The sequence below is a fragment of the Neoarius graeffei genome, chromosome 27 (assembly GCF_027579695.1).
Source record: "Neoarius graeffei isolate fNeoGra1 chromosome 27, fNeoGra1.pri, whole genome shotgun sequence".
Lineage (NCBI taxonomy): Eukaryota > Metazoa > Chordata > Actinopteri > Siluriformes > Ariidae > Neoarius > Neoarius graeffei.
In genome coordinates, this window is record NC_083595.1 from 52,380,764 (window position 1) to 52,407,624 (window position 26,861).

The window sequence follows — 26,861 nt, forward strand, 5'->3', positions numbered from 1 at the left end:
ACATTCCGGCCGAGGTTCCCCTCAAATTAAGCAGCGCGCTCCGGCTTGCTCCGGAGCAAGCCGGAGCGTGCTCCGTAACCTCGGCCGGAGCACTCCTGGAGCAAGCCGGAGCGTGCTCCGGAACCTCGGACGTTGGCGTGTATGTGTATGGCGATGGGTTTTTAACGACATAGGTATACAGATCACGTGGGCCGAAGTCAGGTAAAGACGAGGGCTTCGTGTACTTCCGTACGTCAGTGAACAATCCTGGTGGAAGCAGGTAAACGTCGTTCTCTAAGCCTGCTAACCTCAATTTTTGCCAATACCTCTCCCTCTGCTCGCCCTGTAAATGCCCTACGTCACTGGATAGTGAAGGTGTTTTCTGCATCTCGCTCCTTTTTCTTTTATGTTTTTCGTTTGTCGCCTTCCCCGCATTCAAACTGATTTGAGCTGAAGTCCACTACATGTCCAAAATGGCAGTCGCGTTTACGAAGGTCACGTGACTGAAAAGGGTCTATAGACGCAACTTTGGCCATTAGAATGTCTGGAATAATCAATCACCTAATAAGGCAATATTTTGATCAGGGGTTGACACAGGGAGAGATTGCATTAAGTCTTTTAATAAGGGATAATTTCAAAATCAGTCCGCGGCACCTCCGCAGAAGACTGGCCCGGCTTCGTCTCTACCGACAGTGATCCAGCTGAGATCATGAAATAATTGTTTTGTTTTCTCGAGATCACGAAATAACGGTTTTGTTTTCTCGAGATCTCGAATTAGTTGTGTTGTTTTCTCGAGATCCTGAATTAATTATGTTGTTATCTCGGGATAACAAGGTGAATAAAAAAAAGATTATATGAAGGGCGTCTCGCGGCTTCCGTAGAAGAGTTCAGAGCTGCTCACTCATTGGTTAGGACTTGATTGCCGGGACAGAAGGCCATGGCAGTGTGCGTTTATGTAGGAAGTGACGGATGAATTAACCAATCAGATTTTGATTTATAGTGGGAGGGACCAAAAATGTATCAAGGTCAGCGCAGCAGTGAAGTCACCTTCCAGCCAGCGTAGCGTTCATCAGTAGTGTTCGCGAATGCTAATAAAGTGCTCAAAGTTAAAGTGCTATCGAGCGCAAGTAGCACAGGCTAACGACTGAGAAGCTAAGATTTCTTTCTGGAGACTCTTCTTTCACGCTGCACGCTCACTACAGTATTTTTCATTCGGGCTTCAAGTATTCATTTCCCTGTGTAATTTACTGAGTTACTTTTAACATCAACACCTACACACAACGGAGCGACCTGGCAGCCTGCCGCTAATCCCTTACAAAATCCTTTGTCCTGTTGCTTTTTTGGTGTCTGGCTAAGTTTTGGCTGAGCTCAAGTCCCAGCTCTAATAGTAACGGTTCGCCACTGGACTTAAGCACTACCTCAGACATTTGCATAGGATTTGCATGCTTGGGGTGGAGCATGTCAAAAAAGAGGCGCGTCTCAGGTAAGCCCGATTATGGACTAAAGTGAATTTTTCTTGCATGATGTATCAGCTCGAGTGAGGAGCAGCCCCCCCGTCTGAAAGTTTAATTTAATCACAGTAACCACAATACGTCACGCTGAAATGTAGACTGTAAATACACTATGAAATGCAAATTAAGGCTAATATTCAAATACACAAATGACACCATTCATTCATTTAATCGTATTGTAGTTTACTTCTCATGAAGTATATTCCATACCATTTTGTTGTGTTCCAGTTATTCTCGACAAAAAACACTCCAGGCTATGTTCTAGCAAGATAAATCGCTCTATATCTACTTATTCTTAAGTACAGCAATAATCTTTGCAAGAATTTAACCTCCTGTAAAATTCCCAACATGTGACACACACACACAAAAAAAAAAATCTACTCACCGAAATCGACGAAAGCAGACTGACCCACTCGTTTAGCTTGCTCTGGTGCCCTTCCTGTGGAGTTCTTGGTAAAGTTTCCATCCTGAAGAAGGAGGACATTTGAAACGTCAACAAAAAAGACATGCATCTGATTCCACAACACGCAATTTATTATCAGAGTGACGGCTCTGAACTTCAGCGCTGCCGCTGCGTCGTTCTCGGACAGAGCCGTCAGCACAGCTGTGAGGGAAACGCTGCTCATTTGGATGTGTATGTGAATGAGGGAACAGTGAGTGACACTATGAAAAGAACTAAATGATCTCCAGCACACAGAGGAACAGAGGAACGACATCCGGCCGGTTTTGATGAGGGGGTAGATTCAGACTGATGGACAGTGAAATGGAACCCACAGCACTACAGTTCATATCCGTTTCATTACACGATTAATCCTTTGAGAAAAACACTTGCCCGATGCTACAAGAGAGTTCCTGAAAACGTGTGTTCTTGTACTTCAGCCATTTTAAAGCCGTGCCCAAAAATGTAAGAATTTACAGAATATAGAATGTCAGCAGTTTTAAGGCTCTACAAGAACGTCATCCATTATTATTTCTGCTCATAAGACGAGTTAATATCTACATAGTGTTCTTACAAGAACGTCCCCATTCCTTTTTTTTTTAAATTCTAAACTTTTGAGTAAACATGTATCTAGTATTCGTACAAGAACATCAGCCATTTTCGTTCCTGTCCAAACACTGTAGTTTATATCTGATTTATGATTTAATTTTGATATATTAGCTTTGCGATAGCAAGATCTATATAACGTACATACATTATGGCTGGGAAACCACTACAGCTTGCACCAATTACAGTGGCCCCATTGTACCGAATCTGCATGTCTTTGGACTGTGGGGGAAACCGGAGCACCCGGAGGAAACCCACGCGGACACGGGGAGAACATGCAAACTCCACACAGAAAGGCCCTCGCCGGCCCCGGGGCTCGAACCCGGACCTTCTTGCTGTGAGGCAACAGTGATAACCACTACACCACCGTGCCGCCCTATCTACTTAGTGTTCTTACAGGAAGATCAGCCGTTTTGTTTCAGTCCCAAACCAGAGAGCTGAAGTGCATATTCTGGACCAAGTTCTTTTATATATATATCAATCAAAGTATGCCCCTTTACACACTCATCCAGAAAGGTAATTCTGCACAAGGCCATCTGTCTACAGCAGAAAAAAATAAAATAAAACGCGTCTGGAAAAATCCCAAGGGAGTCTGAAGCCAGATTCGTGACGTCACCTGCGGAAGCGCCGGCAGGCTGCGAGAGCTTTGCACGGTTTCAGTGCACAGCCTGTGTAGACCAAGTGCTCCCATTTCTCTCTCATTGTCCGGTCTTTTGGGAAACGATGAGTACTAATCCCATCAGGATTGGTGTTGCTACACCCTCCTACGATACATCTGTTAACCATTTTAATAATTACGCGATAACATTGAAGAAATTTGCAGAAAACCACCAGGTCGTTTTCTCATAAACAAACCAGCGCTGGCGTAGGATTCAGAGGGAGGCGTCCCGCACGCGACGTCACAAAAATCAATGTTTGCCGGGAAATCCAAATGCCAAGTTTTTTCCAAGGCGGACTGGTATTGCGCAAGGTAAAACAATTGCACAAAATGTGACACATATTTGACCAAAGTTTAATATAAAATAGGAGAATTACATTGATCTCACTCCTGAATTTACCCGTGAGATGCACTTTAATATCGACCAAGGCTGCATCCAAATTCTCAGTACGCACTCATGATGTTTAAGTACCTTCTACCTGACTGTTACTGTCGTATGTTCTACGAGTATGTGAATGAGTAGTAAGGACACAATCTGGATGTCCTCCACCGCCACCTGCCCTGCCCTCTGACCCAGATGACAAATCGACCCACATATGGAGCAAAATTTATCTCATCTCATTATCTGTAGCCGCTTTATCCTGTTCTACAGGGTCGCAGGCAAGCTGGATCCTATCCCAGCTGACTACGGGCGAAAGGCGGGGTTCACCCTGGACAAGTCGCCAGGTCATCACAGGGCTGACACAGACACAGACAACCATTCACACTCACATTCACACCTACGCTCAATTTAGAGTCACCAGTTAACCTAACCTGCATGTCTTTGGACTGTGGGGGAAACCGGAGCACCCAGAGGAAACCCACGCGGACACGGGGAGAACATGCAAACTCCGCACAGAAAGGCCCTTGCCGGCCACGGGGCTCGAACCCGGACCTTCTTGCTGTGAGGCGACAGCGCTAACCACTACACCACTGTGCCACCCAGCAAAATTTATATATTTAAATAATTAAAAAAAATTTTTTGCAACAGTTTAAACAATTCCTGATGCATTTGTACACTGCTGGAAGAACCTTTATTTTTCCAAGAGGAGTGCTTCTTCTTTGGTTAGTCAGAGGCTCCAGCTGAATTATGGGACAGCGTTGTGTAGCGTAGTGTGGTACTTCTGCATACGATGGATGGACAAGATCATCAGGATAGCGTTGGAATACTATTAAATACCTACAGAGTATTTGGACGCTTTGCACACTCTTTTTTGGAAGTGTGCGCATTCAGATGCAGCCTTAAACAGCAGAGCAGAGTAAATATCTACCTACTGTAGTGTTCTTACAGGAACAGCAGCCATTTTTAGTTCTGTTCCTAAACACTCAAACTTGTGTCTCCTGCCATGTTATTCTGTACATGTTTGTTTCTCCCCCCTCTTCCTGCATCCAATCAGTCTTTAGCCAAGTATGCTAATTCATATACCGTATAGTGCTGATGCTAATCATCGGTTACCTGATTAACTAGAAGGCCATGCACGTCATACGTCAAAAAGTTGAATTTCAACTGTTACAAACTCCTATAAATAGGACCGTGTGTTTCCTAGGATCTCTGTTGCCCCTTTTCCACCAAAGCAGTTCCAGGGCTGGTTCGGGGCCAGTGCTTAGTTTGGAACCGGGTTTTCTGTTTCCACTGACAAAGAACTGGCTCTGGGGCCAGAAAAACCGGTTCCAGGCTAGCACCAACTCTCTGCTGGGCCAGAGGAAAGAACCGCTTACGTCAGCGAGCGGGGTGGCGCGGCGGAGTTGTTAAGACCAACAACAATAGCAAGATGGGGCGGCACGATGGTGTAGTGGTTAGCGCTGTCGCCTCACAGCAAGAAGGTTCCGGGTTTGAACCCAGCGGCTGGCGAGGGCCTTTCTGTGCGGAGTTTGCATGTTCTCCCCGTGTCTGCGTGGGTTTCCTCCGGGTGCTCCGGTTTCCCCCACAATCCAAAGACATGCAGTTAGGTTAACGTGGGGCGGCCTTGGGCTGAGGTGCCCTTGAGCGAGGTACCGAACCCCTGACTGCTCCCCGGGCGCTCTGGTGTGGCTGCCCACTGCTCTGGGTGTGCGCGTGTGATGGGTTAAATGCAGAGGATGAATTTCACTGTGCTTGAAGTGTGCATGTGACGAATAAAGGTTTCTTCTTCTTCTTAAGACTGCGAAAGGTCGCCATTTTTAAGCGACGAGAAGCAGCAGCTGTACAAATGCGAAGTCATCCATTATTGTTGTTGTTGTTGCTGCTTCTCTTCTCTGTGTTGTTGTTGCTTCGATGTTCACGCCAAGGTTTATGCAAACGCAGCGACGTAACTGACGTATACAGTGATGTAACTGACGTGGCTCCCCATAGCACCCCAAACTACGGAAAAGCAAACTGGTTCTCAGCTGGCTCGCAAGTTGAACGAGTTGTGAACCAGCACCAGCCCCGAACCAGCCCTGGAACTGATTTGGTGGAAAAGGGGTGTGTGTCCCCAAGCACTATCGGTTGGGTGATCACCGAGAGACGAGTGTGGCTGTACAGGCAAGGTGTGATTGGCAGGAAAAAGCGATGGTGGAACAAAAAGGAGACAGAACTAGGCTAGATAATGTGAGTGCAGGGGAAACGTTGAATTAATTATAGTATGATTATATTGATTAGAGGCAGGGAATGGCTCAAGAACAGATGGAAACTGCTAGCTGTTCTACAGCAAGCACTAATGAGACAGAAACACGCTCAGAGACGCACACACATTCACAAACACCTAGTGACATAAACGCCGTCTCTCGACAGTGAGTGCCGAGCTCAATAATGGAGAACGGACAGCTGGAGCTCCATACGGATCTAATAATGTGTGGATCAAAGCCACAGCACCATCAGGAACCATTACTCAAAAATCACACACACGGGATGGAGGATGGAGACAGGAGAGGAGAGGGGTTGGGACACGACATTTTAGAGAGAGAGAGAGAACATGTTTCACAAATTTGTATGCCGTTTTCTGAAAAGTCATCTCAGGAAAGTGAATCTCCATCAATGGATGTTCTGCTGAACATTCACAGCACAACAAGATAAACCATGATGGGAACTCAGGAATAGATACAGCTCTGTCTAAAGCTGCACTTTGAAATATAGTGTAATATATGCCTTTCAATCATCTTTTAGCACATCCTTTTTCCTCCCCTCCACAGACATGAGAAAAATATTTTTTGAAAATGCTAACTGCTGCTCTGACAGCTTTCACTCCATTTCTTGAGCAGACTCCATTCTGTATCTATGGATAAGCAGAAATACTCCGTCTCAGACAAGGTGTCTCTCAGGGTTCGGTTCTCAGGCCATTCTTCTTCTTCTTGGTCACTTAATTGGACAACATGCTCCGAAGACGATGCTCAGACCTACATCAGCCTTAAATTCACCTCACGTCTGCCTTCTGCATCATGAACTATAATGCCTGTACAGTACGTATGATCATTTTAAATTGTGACTGGACATAAAATAGAGCAAAAAATGTTCTTTTTAAAAGTTCCTAAATGATGCTCAAAGGAGTTCAATTCCACAAGAGATGGATCAATAACAAGACTAATGAAAAATGATACACATCATGATATATACAGGAGGTTTGCTCAGAAATTGCCCACAATACAGCAGTGCTTGTTTTTTTTAAAACCAGAACGTCAAGGATGTAATGGCTCATCTGGCCTGCCATCAGAACAACCCTGACGACCAAAACATCAAACAGAACTGGAACGTGACGATGTGAGAGAGAGAGAGAGAGAGAGAGAGAGAAAACCAGCCTCCACCACAAACTGTTTACAACAGGAACATCAACAAAGGATTAAATTTTGTGCCCCAAAGGAAGATCGACCCGAAACATCGATCAGAACTGAATCCGCATGATAAATGAGAGGAGATACATTTTCTTCTGACTAGAATTGTGTTAAGTTGACCTGATGACTAATTTGTTCGAAAAAACTTGACAATACAATGACTAAGTTTTGTGCAGAAGGTCGAGTTCTTTCAAATAAAACGATCAGAACTGAAATCCATTGAGAACTGACGGAGGGGACACGATTTAACTGAAAATAAACAAAAGCTGTAAACAAATTGCTTATAAGAAACTCAACAAAACAAACGAACAAGTTTTGCTCCCCGAGGGAAGATCTACCCAAAACATCGATCGGAACAGAAATCGGATAAGAACTGCGAGAGGAGATACAACTAGTGAGAAGTTCCAAAATTTATAAAGGTGACCCAATTAGCAGTTCGCTAGCAGAAAACTGGCAATACAACGACCAAGTTTTGTGCAGAAGGTCGAGTTCTTTCAAACAAAACAATCAGAACTGAAATCCATTGAAAACTGAGGGAGGAGATATGATTTAACTGAAAACAAAGCTGTAAACAAATTGTTGACAACAGAAAAATGAACAACCAACCAAGTTTTTGTTCCTCAAGGGAAGATCGACCCAAAACACCGATCAGAACTGGAATCGGATGAGAAATAAGAGAGGAGATACAGTTCTAGTGAGAGGCCTGGAAAATTCGTTAATTTGTGTGTTGTGCGGAGTGAGGAGCTCTTTCAAACAAAACAATCGGAACGGAAATCCGTGGAGAACTGACGGAGGAGATACGATTTAACTGAATTGCGGACGCCACCGCAACAACTCATCGGCCTTCAGGACAGATAAGCTAATAAGTTTTACAAATTTATTTTATCATCATACAAAATATGAACTTTTCCGTTTTTAAATACGTTTAAAAAAAAAAAAAAGTCACCACAATATTTCAGGAAAGTGTATTGAGACATCACAATATTATAGACTCGTATCGTCCAGACTGAAATAACTAATGCACTTAGTATTAATCAGAGAGGTCACAAAACTTTAGTTTACAGAGTGGCCATGAAAAGCACATCCGGCCGTTCAAACTCCGGTCCAAACTCCACCAGCTGGAACTCAAAACCACCCTGTGCAATTGGATTGTGGACTTTCTAACAAATCGCACACAGTGTGTCAGAGTGGGCAAGAACACCTCCTCCACCCTTGTCATGAACACCGGGGCCCCTCAAGGGTGGGTGCTGAGCCCTTTGCTCTACACTCTGTTTAAACATGACTGCTCTGCCTCCTCCTCGTCCAATCTCATCGTCAAGTTCGCTGACGACACCACGGTTCTTGGACTTATTACTAACGACCATGAGACAAACTACAGGAGAGAGGTACAACACCTGGAGTCGTGGTGCCACAACAATAACTTGGCCTTAAACACCAAGAAGACCAAGGAGATAGTCATGGACTTTCGCAGGAAAGGACACATTGACCACCTACCTCTCTCCATAGGCAACGATGTGGTAGAGAGGGTGAGGAGTTTCAAGTTCCTGGGGGTAACAGTGACTGAGGACCTGTCCTGGGGCACTCACATTTCCACAGCCGTGGGAAAAGCACAACAGCGTCTCTATTACCTGAGGAAGCTGAGGAGCGCTAATATCCCCAGACCTCTGATGGTGAACTTTTACAACTGCGCCATCAGTAGTGTGCTGACACATGGATTTCTAGTGTGGTTCTCCAGCTGCACCAAGGCCGACCAGCAGGCACTTCAGCGGGTGGTGAAAGCTGCCGGGAGAATCATTGGAACGACTCTCACAGAGATCAGCACCATCTACTCCACTCGCTGTCTGAGAAGAGTGCACAACATCCTGCGGGATCAGCACCACCCTGCTCATCACCTCTTCCACCTGCTGCCCTCAGGGAGAAGATACAGGTCCATACAGGCCAGAACATCCAGACTGGCCAATAGCCTGTATCCACAAGCTGTGAGGCTACTGAACTCTGCCACATCCACCAATTAATAGCATTGAACTGGTTTGCACTGTTGCAGTTGTCACTACTCTCTCTTCCCTAACCCCCCCGACAATAACGTTATAACATTATAATGGCACTGATCTGGTTTTTGCTGTTTATACAATGTCATAATACTGCGGTATCTGTCTGAATGTCCCTGCTCTGCACTTTATCAACATTGATGACTTGAACTCATGCTGCTATTTGCTATGCTGCTTTTTGTTGTACTGATGCAATACTGGGCCAAATGCTTACACTGGGTTACTTAGAGGGGTATGTATTTATTTATGGGTTTGCACTTTATCGACTCTGCTGTATGGATGCTCCAAACGAAATTTCGTTCTTCTTTTTTGTAAAGACACGCCCATATATAGACAAGGCCACGTACACGGAAGACAGGTAGTAGGCCTACAACCAAACTTGAATACAGGTTAGGGTGCATGGATAAAGACATCCTATCATCAGTACCGTTCCTGTTACGATTTAACTAATGACGTAATTTATAGTCATGATACATGTCATGTCATTAGTTAAATCATAACAGGAACGGTACTGATGATAGGATGTCTTTATCCATGCACCCTAACCTGTATTCAAGTCTGGTTATAGGCCTACTACCTGTCTTCCGTGTACGTGGCCTTGTCTATATACGGTATGGGCGTGTCTTTATTTTTAATGTTTGCACTGAGGATGGTCTGATTGTGACCGAAACGTTTGCACTTTTCACTTGGGTAGCACTTTTTTGGTTGTTTTAATATGTAATAAAAGTACATTAGTACATCGGCATATAGGTGTGCGAGTTCCTTATGTTTGTTTCTAGTTATTCTATTGGAACTTACGCACCCACCAGGTATCAAATTTAAAGGCGCGGTACCTCCATTGGAAAGCACGTTGTTCTTTTTTGAGACAATGACAAATATTCTGAATCTGAATCACACACACACACACACGTTGTCATGTAGTTCAGCTACTCGACTCTATGCTTTATAACTTTCATAAGTCGATTTTAAACACGTTAACTAGTGAGGAATCATTTTAGTTCACGTTTGTTAAGAGCGGTTATTTTCACTCACCTTGCGTCATCTGGAGACAGTTTTTTTTCTTGAGTTTTCTCACATGCCGAGTTTGATGTTTTATCAGGTTACTCGGATTGTAAGATGATGCTGTAATTTCTGTTTTGAAAGCTTAAACAGCCCATATTGCTTAGTCTAAAGGTCTTATTTCATACCCTCGTATTTTCATTGCTGCACTTCTCTCTTCACTGGTATATCAGTCACAAAAACCTTAATAACCGCAGCCTATTAAAATTCTAGCTGCTTGTGCACTCATATAAAGGAGTGAGCGTGAGAGAGATTTATATAGACTAGAGTGTAGAAGGCTCGTCAGTGTACTGCACCGTTAAAGGTTATTGAACTCATGCTCATGTGGAGAAGACTACAGCAGTGCGGAGTGGTTCAGCTCCGATTCCCCGCAGTGGCAATCGATCTGCTCTGACAGAAAAAAACCCATTATTCTTCTCCTGCTGCCCATCAAAGCTGCTGTTCACCAGGAGCTCATCCCCATCACACTCTTTATTAGAGAGAGTTGATTACAGTTTCACTTCAACACCACACTCAGGCTATTTACTGCGTTAGGAAACAATCCGATATCAACTTATGCTTCCTGAATCAGTCATGTCACAGTCATGCTAACAAAGAAATGATCACAAGTATTAATTAAAGTGTGTTTTAATGTGAGCTAATTTTTCCCTCTGCCTGTCATGAGAACCTGTCCATAGTGCAAAATATACCAAAAGCAGTTTTTGGTTTTAACCCAGATGTAACTCTCCACAATGTATTTGTGTCACCATGAAAACGCTAATGCCCAAGTTTACGCGATCCGAAATATTTCTGATGTACATACGAATAATAAACCACACCATGTCATCCTGTGACAGGAAAACAACAAGTGACGGTGTGGTGTGATGAGGTGGCATGACCGTTACCAAACCAAAGGGTTTTATTCCTCTTACACCACAGCAACTTGCCAACAATTACATTTTTATTTATTAAAGAACACGACAGCATACATTACATCTGTTATATAGTGACATTTAATGGTTTGGAACGTCAGTGAAACAAAAAGTAGCTCCTGTTCTCACTTAAACAGTTGCTCCCTCACCAACCTCAATTTCCCCCTTTTTTAAATCGAAGACAAAATTTTAAAATAATAATAATTTTTTAAAAAGGGCAGCTTGTGAGGTTACTGAGGATCCATAAAAGCATAAACTACCCTGTTCTGAAGATCATGGAAAACCAAAGTTGCTGCACCGACGAGTGGACTGTACGAGTGGCAACCGAGCTCTGGAGGGACGGACAGCGTCACCGAAGCAACAGGAATCCCACACTGTGATAACGGTATCCAATCAGTAAGAAAACAACGAGAATTTAGATTTTTTCAGACTGTAAATCACGCAAGGGTAATATACAGTGGGGCAAAAAAGTATTTAGTCAGCCACCAATTGTGCAAGTTCTCCCACTTAAAAAGATGAGAGAGGCCTGTAATTTTCATCATAGGTACACTTCAACTATGAGAGACAGAATGGGGGGAAAGAATCCAGGAAATCACATTGTAGGATTTTTAATGAATTAATTGGTAAATTCCTCGGTAAAATAAGTATTTGGTCACCTACAAACAAGCAAGATTTCTGGCTCTCACAGACCTATAACAACTTCTTTAAGAGGCTCCTCTGTCCTCCACTCGTTACCTGTATTAATGGCACCTGTTTGAACTCGTTATCAGTATAAAAGACACCTGTCCACAACCTCAAACAGTCACACTCCAAACTCCACTATGGCCAAGACCAAAGAGCTGTCAAAGGACACCAGAAACAAAACTGTAGACCTGCACCAGGCTGGGAAGACTGAATCTGCAATAGGTAAGCAGCTTGGTGTGAAGAAATCAACTGTGGGAGCAATTATTAGAAAATGGAAGACATACAAGACCACTGATAATCTCCCTCGATCTGGGGCTCCACGCAAGATCTCACCCCGCGGGGTCAAAATGATCACAAGAACGGTGAGCAAAAATCCCAGAACCACACGGGGGGACCTAGTGAATGACCTGCAGAGAGCTGGGACCAAAGTAACAAAGGCTACCATCAGTAACACACTACGCCGCCAGGGACTCAAATCCTGCAGTGCCAGACGTGTCCCCCTGCTTCAGCCAGTACACGTCCAGGCCCGTCTGAAGTTTGCTAGAGAGCATTTGGATGATCCAGAAGAGGATTGGGAGAATGGCATATGGTCAGATGAAACCAAAATAGAACTTTTTGGTAAAAACTCAACTTGTCGTGTTTGGAGGAGAAAGAATGCTGAGTTGCATCCAAAGAACACCATACCTACTGTGAAGCATGGGGGTGGAAACATCATGCTTTGGGGCTGTTTTTCTGCAAAGGGACCAGGACGACTGATCCATGTAAAGGAAAGAATGAATGGGGCCATGTATCGTGAGATTTTGAGTGAAAACCTCCTTCCATCAGCAAGGGCATTGAAGAGGAAACGTGGCTGGGTCTTTCAGCATGACAATGATCCCAAACACACCGCCCGGGCAACGAAGGAATGGCTTCGTAAGAAGCATTTCAAGGTCCTGGAGTGGCCTAGCCAGTCTCCAGATCTCAACCCCATAGAAAATCTTTGGAGGGAGTTGAAAGTCCGTGTTGCCCAGCGACAGCCCCAAAACATCACTGCTCTAGAGGAGATCTGCATGGAGGAATGGGCCAAAATACCAGCAACAGTGTGTGAAAACCTTGTGAAGACTTACAGAAAACGTTTGACCTCTGTCATTGCCAACAAAGGGTATATAACAAAGTATTGACATGAACTTTTGTTATTGAAGAAATACTTATTTTCCACCATAATTTGCAAATAAATTCTTTAAAAATCAGACAATGTGATTTTCTGGATTTTTTTCTCATTCTGTCTCTCATAGTTGAAGTGTACCTATGATGAAAATTACAGGCCTCTCATCTTTTTAAGTGGGAGAACTTGCACAATTGGTGACTGACTAAATACTTTTCTGCCTCACTGTAGGAACCTACGTCTGAACCTAAGGGCATTCTGGGTGGACACTTGAACATTCGGAGTGTATTGCTGAAACGTGATCAGGTTCAACATCTGCTAACTGACTAATTTAGATTTTTTAGCGTTGAGCGAAACCTGGCTGCACAGTAACATCCCGACTAGCATAACTGACGTCCCCGGTTACACTAGTCACAGAAAGGATAGAACATCTGACAAGGGCTGGGGAGGAGTACTATTCTATGTTAGAGACACTCTGAAATGTAAAGAAATCAAACTGGATCCACCATTAGAATGTTTGGCTTTGAAAGCTGTATTAGCCCCCAGATGAATTTTAACGTTGTAGTGCTGTATAACCCACCATCTCATGATGTCTCATTTTATGATGACTTGGACAAACTTCTTAAATATGTAAATAGTCACACCGAATCCATCTTTTTTGGTGATTTTAATATTAACTGGCTTGAGAAAAGCCGCAGAACAAACTTAAAGAGGCTGCTCTTAAAACACAGTCTTCAGCAGATGGTGAAGGGCCCGACAAGGATTACGCGAACGAGTAAAACTATGATAGATCTGATAGTCACTAACAGACCCCAGCGAATCATTAGAACGTATAATCTATTAACAGGGCTCTCTGATCATAACATGACCACGGTTGTCCGAAAACTCACCAAACAGCATTTACCAAAATTTGCGAACGAAAGTAAACCAGGGAACTCCGCTATCCCTAAAAACAAGCGGACACAAGTTGAAAATGATCTAAATAATTTAGACTGGAATAACGTTCTACAATCACATGATTTAGAAAATTGTTGTAATCCCCTGATGAAAAACCTCACAAACCTGGGAAATACACCAAGACATTCAAAAGGTAGGCAACGAAAAGTCTCCTTACCATGGCTGAAAAATGACATCTGTCAGCTAATGAAAAAGAAACTATGCATTGGGAAAAAAAAAAGAAAAAAAAAGAAAAATCGCTGCTCTCCAAAACACGTACCGATCTCCTCATCTTTAAAGGATTGAGAAATGCAGTCGTCCGAGAACTGCGTAAAGCAAAGACAGCCTATTTTATGCAACTGATTGAGGAATCTGAAGGGAACAGCGCTTCCCTTTGGAAGCACCTCAACAGTCTTATTAAACTCAAGCCTAGTCAACAAAAAATAATGACAGAATTGGAAGTGAATGGAGTTATCAGCACTAACAATTCAGCTACTGAAAATGAATTCAATAATTTCTTTATTCAGTCAGCAGAGGAGCTTGCTGAGAATTTTGAACCAGCAACTCTATCACAGACTACAAAGTCCGAAACGTCAAAGTTTTTCCAAATTAAGGAGGCTAGTCAGGAAAAAAAGTACATAAAATCTTTAATAAACTAAATAAGTCAAAGGCAAAGGATGCGTTTGGGTTGGACACTGCCTTTATTAGAACTCATTGCTCTGCCCCAGTTGAACCTGCAACCCACCTGGTCAACCTTTCCATCAGAGTAGCCAAATTTCCACAAAGCTGGAAACAAGCCATTATTACCCCAATTTTCAAGGCAGGCGCAAAGGATCAAGCATGTAACTATAGGCCAATATCAATATTGCCTGCTCTTTCCAAAATTCTAGAAAAGATCATCATAGAACAGCTCGTTGAGCATCTCAAAAGCAATAAACTTATCAACTCCAAACAGTTTGGATTTAGACCAGGGTATTCTACAGAAATGGCTAACTGCTACCTTACCGAGAACATCAAGAATAAGCTGGACAAGGGTTATGTTCTGGGAGCTGTGTTTATAGACCTCAAAAAGGCCTTTGATACCGTCAACCACAATTTTCTCCTGAATAAACTCATCACCTTCAACTTCTCTGAGCATGCTATCGGCTGGTTCACATCATATCTGGAGCACAGAGAGCAACGAGTTAAAATAAACACTGAACTCTCAACGCCAAAATACAAAATAGAGCAGCAAGGTTTGCCCTAGGATGTGATACCAAGACAGACAGTGCAACAATGCTACATATTTAGGCTGGTTACTGGTGAGCGAGAGAATCCAACACAGAAGCTTTGCCACATTTCGTAGGATACTACACACTGGAGTGCCGAAAATATTGTACAACCAACTCACCTTCCAGTCAAACAGTCGGTACCAAACTCGATCAACAACAACAAACTCCATCAAACTGCCAAAACCTAAAACCAATGCTGAAAGGAAATGCTTCTTCTACCATACATCTCATCAATGGAATACAACACGACAGGACAGTTAATGAATGAACTTGTTTTTTTTTTTTTGCAGTACGATTATGTATTTTAGTGTTATTGTTCTGTAGTTTCCCTGTCTGTCATGTGATATTGTATTGTCCTTCATGTATAGGACCACAGGGAGAATAGCTAACAGAAATGTCAAGCTAATTATGGATCCAAATAAAGTCAAAGCCACTACAATCCACAATGGGTATCCCACAGGGCTCCATCTTGGGGCCTCTGCTCTTTAGTTTATATATAAATGATTTACCAACATGCTGACAGTCAGCTGTCAAATGTACGCTGATGACACAGTAATTTATGCATCAGCCAGAACATCAAGTGCAGCAGCAGAGACCCTGACCAAGGAAATGGAGGGTGTATCCCAGTGGCTCAAAGACAACCATCTGATGCTTAACGTCAAAAAAGACCGTCTCTATGTGCTCCTCCATAAGAGGGAAAGCCAAATGTACTATCAAAATAGACCAAGAGGCCATAGAGGAAGTTGACGAATTGAAATTTTTAGGTATTATTTTGGATTCTCCACTCAAATTCAATAAAACACATTAATAAACTCTAAGACTGTTCGGACAAACCTGAACTGTTTCAGAATGATAAGGCATCACATACCTGTCAAGGCAGCTTTGCTGTTTTTTCATGTTATGATACTTTCTCACTTATCCTATTGCGTTACTGTATGGGGCCAAGCCTCTCAGACAACAACCAAACCCATCTCATCACTATACAAACAAACAGGCATTGAAAATAATGGATCAGAAAGCAACATGGCACCACTGTCTGACTGTACAGAAATACAAGCTTTTAAGTTTTGACAGTTTTATTAAGTTTTCTTAAATTGCTTTTTAAATGTGCAAATAATCTAGCTCCCGCTGAACTCTGTCCTTTTGTGACAAAAACAAATACAAGGAGAGAGTGGCCACAAGGGGAGCAGTGGGTGGCAGCTGCATAGCAGAGAGGCGCAAAACCACTTTCGGCCAGTCACGCTCCTCAGTGATGCGGACCCATTTCTGGAATGATTTACCAACTGAAATAAAAACATTTAATAGAAAGGTGAAATACTGGCTGAAAGAAAACCAAACATGTAATCACCGAGTCAGGACCATGGGTGCAGGGGCAGAGGCGCATACATGCATACACCCTGTTGCTCTTGTTGTGCTGGGTTGTCTGTGCTGGATGCCTGGCTGTTCGTGCATGGCTGCCGGGGCTCGCCCCGTGGGGCGGGGTCTGGGTATGGGAGCTAAACACGTAGCGGCCCGGGCCCCTCACTGTCGGGGTGAGTGTGGGTGGGCAGGTGTGAGCGGCTGGGTGTTTGGGGTTTATGTTGTTGTGTGATGTTCTTAATGTTGTAGGTTTATATTAAGAAAGAGGGGGAAAAAAAAAAGCAATGGCAACTGCACACATGCATACGGTGCGCTGCTCTTGTGATACGGTCATGATTCTGTGAAATGTTGATGTAATGTATTGGTATCCAATATATCTGCTGCTACTGAGTAACTCGCACTATGCTGTGCTTTTAAAAATTACATTTGGACTATTTTATTTTATTTTTTTTAGAAAGGCCTGACCAGGGGCCGGGGTTGCAAATTAGCCAATCAGCTAGAAACCTTTCATGCAACACATCTACACAATGTTATGGCATTGACTGTGATATTATGTATGCAATAATGTGTGCTGCATTGTCCCTGACAAATAAACTAATAAATACTTTTTTTTTTTTTAAATTACCTTTGACAAAGAGCTGACACTGGGGACTCCACCCCAAAACACTTAGTCAATATGTAAGAGAAAACTCCACCGTATCTGTAAAAGTCCCTGTGACTGTGAGTAGTCTGTGACAAGTTACTCCAGAAATAACAGCGCACTAGAACGAGCGCATGAATATACACCTCTGAAGTGCAGCTGTGCTGCTTTATAGGAAATTAATCAACACCTACTGACTAATCAGAATCCAGAATTCAACAGCGCTGTGGTAAATTATAATTAAACTGTCGTTAAGGATGTACATTTATATAATTAATCCTCAGTAAATGTGTATTAGGCTATAGTTTATTTATCTAGCAACACAGAATTTGACATCAAGTTTGGGTTTTTTGGGGGGACGACGTTATCCAGGCCTTTTCTGTCACCCATCAATCGGTTTCATCCTCCAGCTCCACTGAGCTTTTCCTCTCGCAGTGTGATCGGCCTGCACAATGTGTAATTACTGCAGCTGCACCAGGGATGGAGCTCCCAATTCCTGCTCCGAAAAAACTCTTACACTGGAGAAAGCAGCGCTGTAAATGGCCTCAATTACATCTGATGAGGCATTTAGTATCAAAGTGAAAGGGAGCGAGGAGAGAGAGAGCGCACTAAGCCGAGGATTAAGGCAGAAAGAAATTATGTATTGGTGTTTTTATATATAATATGTATTGCGAGTTTTCTCTTCTTGTGTGTGTGTGTGTGTAAAAAAAAATAGTACATAATTGAAAAGAAGACGGGGGGACACGTCTAGGAAGTATGTGAAAGTGAAAAATGTGGTTCAACAAAACTATACGCCACCACACACCAGGACCCAGGCGCCATACGCCACCACACACCCGACACGATCTCTTTGTATATTTTTCATCTTATCTTTCTTCCTGTAGTCTTTAAGTAAATAAATAAGAGAAAGAAAGAGAGAGCTACACTATAATGGGGGAGACGATAACCCACCCCAACGCAAGCGGCGTACGCCGCCTCTCCCCCCCCGGCGCAAGCGGCGTACGCCGCCTCTCCCCCCCCGGCGCAAGCGGCGTACGCCGCCTCTCCCCCCCCGACGCAAGCGGCGTACGCCGCCTCTCCCCCCCCGACGCAAGCGGCGTACGCCGCCTCTCCCCCCCGACGCAAGCGGCGTACGCCGCCTCACCCCCCCGACGCAAGCGGCGTACGCCGCCTCACCCCCCCGACGCAAGCGGCGTACGCCGTCTCACCCCCACCCAATGCAAGCGGCGTACGCCATCACACACCCCAACGCAAGCGGCGTACGCCGTCACACACCCCAACGCAAGCGGCGTACGCCGTCACCACACCCCAACATGAGCATGGTTATCTCTTTTTTTTTTTTTAATTCCTTCCTATCTTTCTTTGCTTGCTTGTCTGCAAATCTACTGAGTATTAAATGAATCAGAGGTGTTATGGAAGCTCTGTTTGTGTTGCTTGTTAAAGGTTGCTGATGACAATGACCTCCTCATTCTGAGTTTTGTGTTTTTAAACAGCCAGCCTGAGCACAGGGAGTTCCATCAGCAAGCCTTGGTCATGAAAAAGGAGCAATGTTTTAGGAGGATGAGTAAATGAGCACGATAACGGTATGGATTTAGACTCCGGCAGTTTGGATTGTTGCATCAATTTATAAAGCGACAATTTAAATGAATTGAGGCAACAATCATTAATTAATTAATCGATCAACACCTGGTATGCAAAAAGCACATTTTAAATAACAAATAACAATAATTAAATAATTTAATAGGCTGGCAAGATAAGCTTGTAACTCTGATACTTGGAACATAGTTCTTCTCTACATCACCATTTGTAAATTGATAGCAGATCTTGACCGAATCAAACTGTTTCCTTAAACAAACATGGAAATCGAAGCATGTGGAAGGCTGAGGATTTTATGCCCCTCGTACTGATGCCTCCCGAATGGTCAATAATTGAAACTTCATACTACTTTTATTAGCACTTGGTACAACACTGAGAAACATAAAAAATTCTGCACAAACAGGATGTTTCACTGGAATTGCAGCGAGATTGTGATGCGCTACCAAATGACCCAGGGTTAAAGTATAAATAATAAAAAAGGAGAGGACCGAATACTGAACTCTGGAGAACACCCTCAGCACCACTAGCCGAGCCAGGTTCGTGTTTGCCACTCGCAACAAAGTTCGATGTAGGTTTGTGAGATAGGATCTGAACCAGAGCTGAGCCTGTAAGCTCAATAACGGAGAGAAGGGAAAAGAGCGTGACGTGATTTACAGAATCTAAAGAAGTGCTGAGATGAAGACACAGGAGAATGCTGAGCAGAGAGAAGGGGCTCACTCACTGAAGTGTTGCGAGATTGCCCATAACGAACATTCAGTGTTTAAAAGCTTTACCTCGTGTCTCACCTCATTATCATTCAGCAGAACAAATTTCCCTGCCGTCACGCCTACAGAATTTAAAATATGAACCATAACACGGCATGGAGGAAGGGGTAGCAGAAAGAGAGAGGGAGAGAGAAATCTAAATTCACTGCACACTTCTCATCCTCAATGTTCGCCATCTTGGCTACAGAACGTGAAGGACCACCAACCTACTTTTGAGCATGTCATCAACACAGACGTTGTTTAAAATATCTGTGCACACAAGCGAGGAAAAACACATTCACTTCAGAGGTGAGAAAAAAAAAGCTGCAGCTTCTGCGACATTCACGGTCAAATGTCGCACTCGTCATTTTCTCCAAGTGCGTAACTTTCCATGTTTGATTTGAGAAAACACAACCCTGTCGAAATTCACACACTACACAAGTAAGTGCATTGTCTACACAGTAGTATGGACGTGCACATGGTACACATGGATGTGCGCTAACGGAAGTACGCGAACTGAGACAGCGTAGGACGATGCAGAAATATGCAAATGAGGAAACACTCCCACGTCCCTCTGTTGCAGTGATCGTCTAATATCACTCACCTTACACGTGGACATCAGTGGGATTTCAGTGCCGGTCTGATTTTTGGTTTGCACCAGTGATTTATTTTACCACCACCAGAATATTTTGCATTACCATAGCAACCACAATGTAACATTTAGCCATGGTTAGTTTTTTTCTTTTTTATCAGACATCTAGTTTTAGGTTTGTTTACCTGACATGTTTCGACGTACGTAACTGTCGTCTTCCTCAGAGTGTCACTGGATGTTGTTGGTGACGCATCTTATCAGCTGATGTTTCCGAAGGCATGACCTTCCTGTCTGGTCTGACAGGTCGGTTACGTCTTCTGCTGTCCGTTCGTCCCCTGCAAGATGGCACTCCAGGTATGGGACAGCATGTATGCTCCCTCATCCCGGTTGATGGTCCTCAGGCTTCGCTTTCGGATCTCCATGGCCTCCCTGATCCAGCGCTCATGTTTGTTATCTTCTGTGCGGATGACTCTGGCATTCCCCCAGTCCATGATGTGATTTTCTCTTTTGCAGTGGTCTGTTATGGCTGACTTGTTGTGCCTTTTCTTTTATTGTTCGGGTTTGTCTTGTAGCTGTCTCCTTTTCGCACTCTTATGTTCATTTTTCCTTGTGGTGAAGCCTGAGGACCATCAACCGGGATGAGGGAGCATACGTGCTCTCCCATACCTGGAGTACCATCTTGCAAGGGACGAACGGGCAGCAGAAGACGTGACCGACCTGTCAAACCAGACAGGAAGGTCATGCCTTCAGACACATCAGCTGATAAGATGCGTCACCAACAACATCCGGTGACACTCTGAGGAAGACGACAGTTACGTACGTCGAAACATGTCAGGTAAACAAACCTAAAACGATGTCTGATTTAAAAAAAAAAAAATCTAATGCAAGACATGATGAACGTAATCGGGGGGAACATTTAGCCAGTTTAGCTAGCCTGCTGTCTAATTACCTCAATCAGCACATCGTTCTTTAATCTCAAGCATGATTGGTCCAAAGCCGTGCATCTTATTGATGACCTAACAAGTTGAGCTCAAGCCCCTGAATCAGTTTTGTACAGGTCTCACTTTGGTGAATTTAGCAATCTGAGGAGAAATTTTACCCAGTTATCAATACTGTGTAAAAGTTTTGACACCCCATTTTGTTTTCCCATGATTTTTTTTTAAATAATGTTGACATTATCAAGTCAAAAACATTTTAGATTCCCAAACAGTAGTTTTTCCAACACAAAACTGAATATTACAGAAAATGTTTGAAACTATTATTTTAAAATGAAATTTTCTACATTGAAAAAAAAACCTATAAATTACACAGTCAGTCATAACCAGTAAACAGTAATAACTTAAACAAAGTCAACATTTAGTGTGATGACCCTTTGATTTAAAAACGAGTTAATTCATTTATTTTTAAAAACGCCATTTCAGGTCAACGTGTGCAGTTTTATAAGGAAATGAGCTTTCAGTTTAAAGTGGTCTCTGATGTAATCTGCTGCTTTCTTTACTGACAAATCTTTTTTTTTTCCTGCAACATTTAATTTTGTGCTAGAAAACGAAACGTTGGGAAATCTACCGTCCATCAAATCGAGAACCACCAGATTCATGAACAGTTTCTTCCCATATGCCATAACATACCTAAACAAACAGAAATGACAACTGCCTAAGCCACCCTTTCACTTATGAACTCTTCATGTTGTACTTTTTATTCTTGATTGCATTTGTATAGATGTTGTTGTTTTTCATTGTTCTATTAATTTTATTATTTTACTATTTATTGATGGTATTGAGGGGCGGCACGGTGGTGTAGTGGTTAGCGCTGTCGCCTCACAGCAAGAAGGTCCGGGTTCGAGCCCCGTGGCCGGCGAGGGCCTTTCTGTGTGGAGTTTGCATGTTCTCCCCGTGTCCGCGTGGGTTTCCTCCGGGTGCTCCGGTTTCCCCCACAGTCCAAAGACATGCAGGTTAGGTTAACTGGTGACTCTAAATTGAGCGTAGGTGTGAATGTGAGTGTGAATGGTTGTCTGTGTCTATGTGTCAGCCCTGTGATGACCTGGCGACTTGTCCAGGGTGTACCCCGCCTTTCACCCGTAGTCAGCTGGGATAGGCTCCAGCTTGCCTGAGACCCTGTAGAACAGGATAAAGCGGCTACAGATAATGAGATGAGATGATCGTATTGAGCACTGAGTTGGAGTAGCAGCATAATTTCGTTGTACTTGACGTATAAATGACAATAAAGGCATTGAATTGAATTGCATTGTACTGACTCAGTAATGTAGAAATCACAAAAATCCATGACAAAATTTTGTACTTAAAGATTTATTTAAAAAAAAAAAAAAAAAAAACCCATACCACATGACACAGGATGCCGGAGACGTTTGCACGGTAACATCATAATCTGATGCTTTACTGTCAGTACATGGTGTGCGTTTAATTCGTATTCAGGCATTCTGAATAATACTGACTCTCCATCTCATTACATACTGCTTGATTATCATGCTACATTCACCACCTCTGCAGTTTAAAAAAAAAAAAAAAAAAAAAAAAAAAGAGTAACTAGAAAATAGCACTATTAAAATGCTAATATCGACCCTGCTTGTTTGTTTAGTGCAAGTACAGTAATGGCTTCGCCCACAGTCTACAGTTAAAGCATTTCGATTTACACTGTCACAAGAGACTCAGACCGTGTGTGTGTGTGTGTGTGTGTGTGTGTGTGTGTGTTGTAGTGTAGAAGGCAGTGTGAAAGCCCAAGAGTGGAAGGAGAAAGTAATTAAAATGAAGTGTGATAAAGGGAAATGAAGCCACTGGGCCATGATGAAGTACAGTAAAACCCCACAGCAAGAAGAGCCAGGATTACTGAGGTCTTACAGTCATGTGTGTGTGTGTGTGTGTGTGTGTGTGTGTGTGTGTGTGTGTGTGTAAGATCAGACATGTCTTGCCCATTGCTGAAATGATACACTGAAAGTCTGAGCACCACCAACTTTTTTTCTTTCATCAAACACGAACATAGTACTGTGTTGTATTTTTGCTGCCCACGCTCGTCAGCATGCGAAGGATTTCATGCACTTAGCAAGAACAGTGGCTTCCAATATTTTGGCAACTTGCTGTGAATTTTGATAGCGAACAGTTTGTAACCACAAAATTCCATCGATAAAAACCTCAGTCCTGTGGAGTCGTTTTTTTTTTTTTTTGCTGTGACCATGGTCTAGTTTTTATTATACATCATTGCTGTCAGGCGTATCATAGCAACACTGACGGCGCTTCTCATTGGTCTCTGTTTGGGGACTGGGGCTGAAGATGACGGAAAGGCTGAGGGAGAGCAGTACGGTTTCCTTCCATCTCATGCAGATTGCCTCGTTTTAATAGCAACCTGTAATGTGTGTCTCGTGTAGATTTGCACGGAATCGATCATCAAAAATACGTTGAATCAAGTGGCTTAATACAGAGCATTGCTCTTAGTTTCTAATTACAGGATGATTCCGTGTTTTACAGGACAGTTGGCAGCCCTCGTGTCTGTGCTGGTGTTCAGTCATTTATTTTGTAAAGCTTAATCGAGGGAGGAGGAGAAAAAAAAAAAAAAAAAACACCCACGCAACTACACAGGACCCAAAATGGCTGCTGTAGATGGATTGAGGTGGATGGGGCTCGAGATTAACTATCCGCTCTTTAATCGCAGCCCCAATTATCTCCAGCATCTCTCCCTTTTTCTCTTCTCAGCTCCTGTCGTGTTGATTTGCACAATCTTCCTGATTCAACTCCATGGTGCCCGTATCTCCTTTGCCCTTGCTTTCCCTCCCCGCATTTTCTTGATTCTTTCATTTCTCCTATAACCTTATTTGTCTTCCTTCCTCGTCCTCATTGCTGTACGCTCACACTCTCCATACTGGTGAGGAAAAGAACATTCACACATAAGGTTTAATTTCTGGTGTGCATGCACGCACCCTTATTTACTGAAGCTGATTATTTTGGACTTTACTGACACATGACGCTCCTGAGTACCTTTCACACATCAGGAGGGATAAAATATCTGACCACTCAGGGGCAGATCAGAGCAGAAATGTACCAGAATACCTGCAAAATAAAATAAATAACAGAAATCATGAGAGATGAGGAAGGTGAAATAACATCGGTCTTGGGATATTTTGCGAGGTGGGAAGAAACTAGTTCATCCAGAGGAAACCCTCATGGTCATGGGGAGAACATGCAGAGAAACTCCGCACAAAATTGCAACGTGCTGTTCTATAATAAATGAAAAGTTACTGTGAGCAAATACACACATACATACAGAGCCATAAGCAGCGATCAGCAGCAATCTGCAGGGTCCATGCATCCATTTCAAACAGTTCTCAAGTGGCACCTTACAGAGAAAATGTTCCGACTTCATGAAAGTACATGATTTGAGGCTTCAATTTGTTTGTTAGAAACCAATAAAATCAGGCATCTAAAGAATCTTCATGGCCAAAAAGTAAAAAACACTCTACAATCCACCAAATCAGTCCAATCTGGTCTAGCCTACAAGTCCAAGGAGCAAACTTCATGCCTCTAAATCTGCATGATCGGTTTTAGGTCATAAAAAGAAGAAGAAATCCTAGTAGTGCTGTTTCACAGTCAGGGGAAACTTTTCAGGTCCACAATCGTCCAAAAATCAGACCTCAGATTTGTGCGTTACTCTGCTGCCAAAAATGACCTTTTCAGATGGAAATGAACTGCACGGAATTTCAGATCTACAGGTCGTGTTACTGTGGTGAGAAGAGGCGTAAAGTGCATTTCTAAAATTGACCACCTTTCTGATCGTCCACAAGAGGGAGGAATACAAAGCGGAAAAACATCTCATCTCATTATCTGTAGCCGCTTTATCCTGTTCTACAGGGTCGCAGGCAAGCCGGAGCCTATCCCAGCTGACTACGGGCGAAAGGCGGGGTTCACCCTGGACAAGTCACCAGGTCATCACAGGGCTGACAGACACAGACAACCATTCACACCTACGCTCAATTTAGAGTCACCAGTTAACCTAACCTGCATGTCTTTGGACTGTGGGGGAAACCGGAACACCCGGAGGAAACCCACGCGGACACGGGGAGAACATGCAAACTCCGCACAAAAAGGCCCTCGCCGGCCCCGGGGCTCGAACCCGGACCTTCTTGCTGTGAGGCGACAGCGCTAACCACTACACCACCGTGCCGCCCAAGAGAAAAACTCGAGTGATTTTAAGGACAAATTTTCACATCCTGTGCAGCAAGGTTTGTACACAGTGGTGACTGTAATAACTGAAGCGAGTCTGATCTTTGTGGTTTTCCGGAGAGGACACTTTTGACAGACGGAAGATCCCATCAGGAGGTGCCCAGTTTACAACAAAACAAACAAAAAAAAAAAAACCACCACCCTTCCCCTTAAATATCTTTCTATTGTGAATGAAAAATACTGTCTACGTCCCAAAGTAAGACAGAGTTCGTGCTAAAAAATGAATTTAATCCTGAATATAACCAGCAAAATCTAAGTCAAATAATTAAAGTTGAAGTAAATGAAATGACAAGATAAGAACCGAGCCGCATTTGACTCTTAAACATATAAAAATTTATAAGCGACATTCGTGCTACAGGGGCGGCACGGTGGTGTAGTGGTTAGCGCTGTCGCCTCACAGCAAGAAGGTCCGGGTTCGAGCCCCGTGGCCGGCGAGGGCCTTTCTGTGTGGAGTTTGCATGTTCTCCCCGTGTCCGCGTGGGTTTCCTCCGGGTGTTCCGGTTTCCCCCACAGTCCAAAGACATGCAGGTTAGGTTAACTGGTGACTCTAAATTGAGCGTAGGTGTGAATGTGAGTGTGAATGGTTGTCTATGTGTCAGCCCTGTGATGACCTGGCGATCCTGCCTCTCACGCGTAGTCAGCTGGGATAGGCTCCAGCTTGCCCGTGACCCCGTACAGGATAAACAGTTACGGATGGATAGATGGATGGTATTAGCGCTACAGGTCGGGCTGTAGGTGTGTCCCTGTACAATAAGGTAGAAGAAACTCCAGTGTATATTTACTGGACCTGCAGGAGTTAGTTGGTGCTATTTAAAAAGAACCACAATTATGAAACAGTCCAGTAAATACAGCAGCTGCTTTGGTGCTTCGATCCCTCATGAGTTTTGCTTCAAGGCTGCATCACAGTGTAAATTTTTTTTGAAATACCAGCACATCCTGATGCACTTTACATCTTTCCTGTCTTGCGATGTTCATTTCTAACCTTCTCATACCCAGCAATATTCATCTTCCTACATCATTCTCTCTCTTCTACCAATTCCTTAACTCACAGACACAAAGAAACTGTGCTTTTCCTCTTCGCTGTGTTCCTTTAGTAGGCATCTGCTACCAGGAAAGAAGCCTTACTCATGATATAACGGCAAGATCTGGAATTTTAATTTGACTTTTTGGCAAAAAGGACGCTGATGCAGGAGCCATTTCTTTATTGCTGCTGTAAAGTAAGTTGGAACAAAAACTGTGTGTGGACACTGTGCAAATGTACATGGATAAAAAGTGGCGTTCTTGAATCATTTTAAAAACTGTCTTAGTACGTGTTTATGAGTGAAAGATGCACACTAAATATACTAAAAAAAAAAAAACCAGGTGAAAGTACATTTTAGTCCTTTTTTTTTTGAGTGTTCTCCCTTTCTCCACCTCTCCTGCTGCCTCCCTACACATCCTCATCTCTCCAAATGAAACCATGAGGGTCAGGAGTAGCGCTCAGCTGAGAGGAGAGTTAATACTACACTCGTCTGTCTCTTTCTCTCTCTCTCGAAAGACTGCAGTGGTTCAGGCAGAGCAAGACAGTTCAGAAAAGGGCAAGCACTGCTCCGTCCTTTAAAACACACACACACACACACTGACCTTTACAGG

The 26,861-nt window shown here is 43.4% G+C and overlaps 1 protein-coding gene across 1 annotated transcript in view; it reads right to left on the reverse strand.

Moving 5' to 3' along the window:
* The window catches only part of itfg1 (integrin alpha FG-GAP repeat containing 1), a 288,511-nt gene that overhangs the window by 196,361 nt on the left and 65,289 nt on the right, over positions 1-26,861 (reverse strand). The window contains exon 8 of the mRNA XM_060911643.1: positions 1,876-1,957. Coding sequence (XP_060767626.1) covers positions 1,876-1,957 — 82 coding nt within the window. The remainder of the gene's footprint in view (positions 1-1,875; positions 1,958-26,861) is intronic.